Raw genomic sequence first — 6,000 nt, 5'->3', positions numbered from 1 at the left:
TTTCTGGGGAAATATATTAAGTTCCTATAAATTTGATACCATAATACTTTCGGTTCTATACTGCTACCTTGAAAGGTTTCAGAACTTTGGGTTATAAGATCCCTTAACACTTTCTAGATCAGGTGTCTTCTATATCAAAAGGAATTATTAAGTGTTCCCATCTAATTTGGGCTTTAGAGATGCCTTCTAAAAGAGAGATTTTGTTCTTCTATGGAGTCTCTCAAGTAAAATAGAATAATCTCGCACTCTGTTGCATAATTCATCTATATTCATGTAAGGGCCTCACTGTAGTTTTGATTTGCGTGAAATTATTTTCTTAATTTCCTTTTCTGATGGTTCGTTGTTGGTATATAAAAATGCAACTGAGTTTGTAAAATTGATTTTGTATCTTGCAACTTTGCTGAATTCATTTATTAGTTCTAACAGATTTTTGTGGAATCTTTAGGATTTTCTATATATACGATCACATCATCTGTGCACAGAGATAATTTTACTTCTTCCTTTCCAAGTTGGTTGCCTTTTATTTCTTTATCATGCCTAATTGCTCTGGGTAGCACATCCATTAGTATGTTGAATAGAAGTGGTAAGAGGGAGCATATAGTTCGATCCTGTTTTTTATCCGTTTAGCCAATCTATGTCTATTTTTAAAGTTTTTTTTTAAATAAATGTATTTATTTTATCTGTTTATTTTTGGCTGCGTTGGGTCTTCGTTGCTGCGCGTGGGCTTTCTCTGGTTGCAGCGAGTGGGGGCTACTCTTCGTTGCGGTGCGTGGGCTTCTCATTGCGGTGGCCTCTCCTGTTGTGGAGCACGGGCTCTAGCCGCGCAGGCCTCAGCTGTGTGGCACGCGGGCTCAGTAGCTGGGGCTCGTGGGCTCTAGAGCGCAGGCTCAGTAGTTGTAGTGCATGGGCTTAGTTGCTCCGCGGCATGTGGAATCTTCCCGGACCAGGGCTCGAACCCCTGTCCCCTGCACTGGCGGGCAGATTCTTAACCACTGCGCCACCAGGGAAGCCCCCAGTCTGTGTCTTTTGATTTGTCTATGTCAATTTAAAGTAATTACTGATAGGATGATAGCCATATGAAAATTCTTTTGACCCAAGACCCTCTGATAGGATCTTAGGGACCTACTAGGTATTCTGGGACTTAACAAGTGTCCCCAGGCCACACTTTGAGAACTGCTGCTCTAAGGTATTTCATCAATATGTTTATGTTGACAAGATGTTTATGACTTGACAAAAACAAACAAACCCAAACCAAACCTATGTTTCCAAGGAGAAATACATAATATACTCAACTAATCACTTTTGGTTCAGAATAAGTAGGAATAATTTTGCACCCCATGACATCATAGGTGTTAAAGGCATACCCTATAAGTACAGGGGATGTAATATCTGTGAAATGTTTTTGATTCCAGGAACATTTCGAGCAGATTCTTAGGCCATAAATATTTCTCTTTTGTGTCTAGTGAGAAATTATTGGAATTTGCACAACTTTCTTCCCTTCTACTTCAGGATATGAAGAGCCTGTGGCTAGGCTGGACTACTACTCCTTACCCCGTCCCGCACCCCCAGGAGAGCGCTACTGTTGCATAGTAAACCAAGAAATAACAAGAGTCAGGCATTGGAGGGGAGGTTAAATTAGTGGGTAAATTCTAGACTCTTCCAACAGTGAAATTCTACAACTCTGCCCTGAAATTCATGGCGCCATTATGGGAGATGTAACTTCAAAATGCTAATGTGATAGGAAGCATACTCAACCTCACATTTAATACTTTTCCTTCTTCCTCTTTCTTCAAGAGTGTCTAGATGTAAAGTTCTTATGTCATTGCACAAAACAAATGCTTTGGAACACAGGGCCCAATCTGAAGCATTATAAGCCTCAAACATTTAATGTCACAAAATATTCATTTGTCTACACTTTTGCAGATATATCATGGAACTGCCGTAATTACTATTTGTAGTGGGTAGAGACATTTTGTAATCTTTTTTTTTTTTTCTTTTTTTTTTTTTTTTTTTTTTTTTGCGGTACGTGGGCCTCTCATCGTTGTGGCCTCTCCCGTTGCAGAGCACAGGCTCCGGACGCCCAGGCTCAGCGGCCATGGCTCACGGGCCCAGCCGCTCCACGGCATGTGGGATCCTCCCGGACCGGGGCACGAACCCGCGTCCCCTGCATCGGCAGGCGGACTCTCAACCACTGCGCCACCAGGGAAGCCCTGTAATCTTTTTGTAGGTTGCTTTATAAAGATCTTCCTTGACTTAGGATGGGATTATGTCCCAATAAACCCATCGTAAGTTGAAAACATCCTAAGGTGAAAATGCTTTTAATACATCGAACCTACCAAACATCACAGCTTAGCCTCCCCTGCGTTAAACGTGGTTAGAACACTTAATATTAGCCTACAGTTGGGCAAAATCATCTGACACAGAGCCTGTTTTAGAATAAAGTGTTGACTGTCTCATGTAGTTTGTTGAACACCGTACTGAAAGTAAAAACCAGAATGGTCTTAAGGGTACCAGTGGTTCACCCTCGTGATTGTGCGGCTGACTGGGCGCTGTGCCCCACGAGGGTATATCGGACAGCGCATCGGGACCAAACATCGCAGCCCCGGAAGAGATCAAAAATCGAAGCACGGCTTCCAATGAATATGTAACGCTTTCACACCAGCAAGAAGTCGAAAAATCGTTAAGTCCAGACGTCTGTACTTAGTGAAGTATTTATTGAATGCCTACTACGTTAACCACCTAGTTTCACAGAATTCTTAAAGTAAAAAAGGCCATTCACTGCACTCTTTGCCCTTTTGTAACGAAATAAAAGGTACTTCGTTTCTCAAGCAATAAAAGCCTTGTTAACTCACTTCCTCAACTTCAGTTGTAGAGATGCCCAATATAAGAAACCCGTTTTTCAATGGAGCTAATAATGCAATTCTGTTGCAGGGACATAAAGAAGGGAAAACCCCAAAGTATGGCTTATTTACCACTGGAAGAAGAGATAAAGGAAGACGTCAACAGAGGAAACTTAACGAACACTGAAATGAACGTGACTTTCTGTGCAGCCCCAAGAAGCAGGACAGCACCAAGAGCTAGAAACCTATGCGTAAGTAGGTGTCAGCTCAGAACAGAACAAGGTTTCCAGCAGTTGGAGCTGGTGTGAGCGCTGAAATAGTGAGGGGAGGAAGGGTGGGTTCCGAGGTCCCCTAACGGACCTTCCCTCCAGGCTCCACACCGAACATCGCTGCTGCGAGGTCCCCACACGGCACAGCGGGGGCGGCGCGCTCCACCGACTCCGGAAGCTAGGCTGCCCGCCGAGGGGGCTCCGGCCTCGTCCCCGTCCGGTGCCCGCAGCTCGGGGCTGTGTGAGGGGGGGACGCGAGCGGGGAGGACGCGCGCTCCGCGGGGTCGCAGGCACTTCTAGTCCCGCAGGCCGCCCTGCCCCGGAAGGAACGCGGCCGCAGACGACACGTTCAGGCCGGAGGCGCCCCCGGGTCGGGCGGCGGGCGGCGGGCGGCGGGCGGGCAGGCAGGCGGGGACCGGCCCAGGGCAGGGGAGCACCCCGCCGCGCGCCCGCAGCCCTAACCCCGCGACCCCGCGTCGACGTCGGCGGCGGCGACGGCTCCGGCGGGAGCGCGCGAGCCCGGGGCGCCGCGCGATTGGCCGGCCGGGCGCCCGCTCCCAGAATGCAGCGCATGGCGCGTCATTGAAGAGAGACCATGATGGCGGCGGCGCTGGGGCCCCCAGAAGTGATCGCTCAGCTGGAGAACGCGGCCAAAGTTCTGATGGTGAGTAGCCGCGTCCCCGCGCCCCGCGTCTGCTGCCTCCGGCGGCCCTGCTGCGCTCGGCCTTGGCGCCCGCAGGGCTGGCGGCCGGCCGCGGCCTCCCGGGAGCCCGGGGCTGGAGGGGGCGGCTGGCGTGGCGCAGGACTCTCCCTCCGGCTGTGCGCTTGCCTCCGTGCCCCTGGCCGGACTGTCCCTTCCCTGGGTGTCCGGCGCCCCCGCCGCGCAGCGGAGTGGGGAGCCGAAGGAAAAGGGCTTCTTGCGCCCCAGCCCTCCCGCGCGGGGTCGGGGAGAGGCGGGCGCGAGGTCGGGGGCTTGTGCGCGCCGCTGGGGAGTGGGTGCTGGCCGAGGGCTGGCCCGGCCTGGGTGCTGTTAGCAGCGCTCGTTCCCCTTGTGCCTTCGGGTCCGCGAGTGCTTTCTCCGGCCTGCAGCCACGGCTGGGCAACCGCAGTCGGCCGCACGTGGAAGGACCGGCGCGCGGGCGGGCGGTAGGGAGGGGAATCTTAGGGACCAAGGTCATTGGGGCAAAACTTTGTCTAGTACTGAGCTCTGTGCGGGTCGCGCGTTGAGAAGAGTTGGGTCTACGGTCCTCGTTGACTTCTTTCTTCCCCTTACAGTACAGTGAACAGAGCAGTTTAGTGAGTAGGTTATTTACCTACTTAAGGAGGAGGTGAAGCCTTCCACGCAGGGAGTAGAAGTAAGGATAAACCATATTTAGTTACTCAGTAAACTGTATTTGCTGGCTCAGTTTTGTTTTTTGTAAATCATGACTTCCGTGCTTGTAGATCTCTTTGGAAGCTAGAGGCTTATTTGATTCCTTGAATTGACACAGCCTTTCTAAGAAATGAATGTAGCCAGCTTCGTTACCTTTTTGCACCTTTTTTCCCCTTTTGCTTCGGTGTTTGGGTTATGTGTTCAAGCATCATAGTTTAAAATATTTGAACTAATTTTAGCATAGTTTGTAGTTCCTTTTCTCAAGTTTTGTTTTCACACACAACACCAGGTAGCTCATGAAATTTAGCTCATGAAACTGAGAAGCCTAATTAAAAGCAGGATTTACTTGCTGCATTATGAGCGAAGTTAGGTGAATCGTTTTGTCACAAAAACTGACTTAGAGAACGTTTTCAGACTCTTCCAAGTTAAGTCCAGAAAAAACCAGCTACTATTCCCCCTCAATACAAAGTTTTTAAAATCTCTGACTTACAGCGTTTCCTGAAATATCTGAAAAATTTCTAGGAGCTAGAGGCCCCATTTTCATTAGGCTTTGGAAGGAGTATGTGACCCTCAAAACACTGCTTTAGTTCTAAGGTCGATCAGGTAAAAATGTGCCCTTCATCATTGGGCTGAATTTTTTTTTTTTTTTTTTTTTGCGGTACGCGGGCCTTACTGTTGTGGCCTCTCCCGTTGCTGAGCACAGCCTCCGGACGCGCAGGCCCAGCGGCCTTGGCTCACGGGCCCAGCCGCTCCGCGGCATGTGGGATCTTCCTGGACCAGGGCACGAACCCGCGTCCCCTGCATCGGCAGGTGGACCCTCAAGCACTGCGCCACCAGGGAAGCCCCCTGGCCTGAGTATTAATTAGCATTTGTGCTTGCTAGGACCTTCTGTCTTCCCTGGCAAAGCTAGTTTTATCACCTATAAGGGAGTAGCTGAGAAGAATCGGAATAATACTGTTAATTGAGTGCACATTACCTGCCAGATGCTGTGCTTGATGCTTTACGTACTTTGTTAATCCTTGCAGCCGCCTTACAAGGTTGAGAGAGAGCTTAAGGTGGCCCAGGTTATGTAATTACTAAGTGGCTGAATTAGGTCTAGAACTCGCATCTGTCTGACTCTAATACTCGCTCTCTTTCTACTCTACCTTACCACCTCTCATATGTTTTGTATAGGTATCCATTTACGTACTTTTAAATCTTTCCAGAAGAGAAGAGTATTGAAAAAAATGTTATTAAAAATAGGAAATTCCTGGGAATTCCCTGGCGGTCCATTGGTTAGGACTCCATGCTTCCACTGCAGGGGGCCTGAGTTCCATCCCTGGTCAGGGAACTAGGATCCCACAAGCCTCGAAGCACGGCTGGAAAAAAAAAAAAAAAAAGGAAATTCCTTTTTGGAAGTGTCCACTTACTGTTTAAAAATGTGGAAGAGTAGCGCTTACTGCATGATTTCTCAGTATGAAAGCTGCATTCCGTTTTATTATAATTAACAATAATAGCTCACATTTTATTGGGTGCTTAC

At 48.7% G+C, this 6,000-nt stretch overlaps 1 protein-coding gene across 3 annotated transcripts in view; it reads left to right on the top strand.

The window, feature by feature from the left end:
• The first annotated feature begins 3,695 nt into the window (after window positions 1-3,695).
• XPO4 (exportin 4) overlaps window positions 3,696-6,000 on the top strand; it is a 109,640-nt gene continuing 107,335 nt past the window's right edge. Inside the window, exon 1 of one of the 3 annotated variants that reach the window (XM_032610978.1) lies at window positions 3,696-3,773. Coding sequence is in view for 1 of the 3 variants with exons in the window: in XM_032610974.1 (XP_032466865.1) it covers window positions 3,705-3,773 (69 nt within the window). In the remaining 2 variants the exon portion in view is untranslated. The remainder of the gene's footprint in view (window positions 3,774-6,000) is intronic. The other 2 variants (XM_032610974.1, XM_032610975.1) reach the window with 2 other exon arrangements.

Source organism: Phocoena sinus, chromosome 18 (genome assembly GCF_008692025.1).
Source record: "Phocoena sinus isolate mPhoSin1 chromosome 18, mPhoSin1.pri, whole genome shotgun sequence".
Classification (NCBI taxonomy): Eukaryota; Metazoa; Chordata; class Mammalia; order Artiodactyla; family Phocoenidae; genus Phocoena; species Phocoena sinus.
This window is presented reverse-complemented; position numbering and strand designations above follow the sequence as displayed.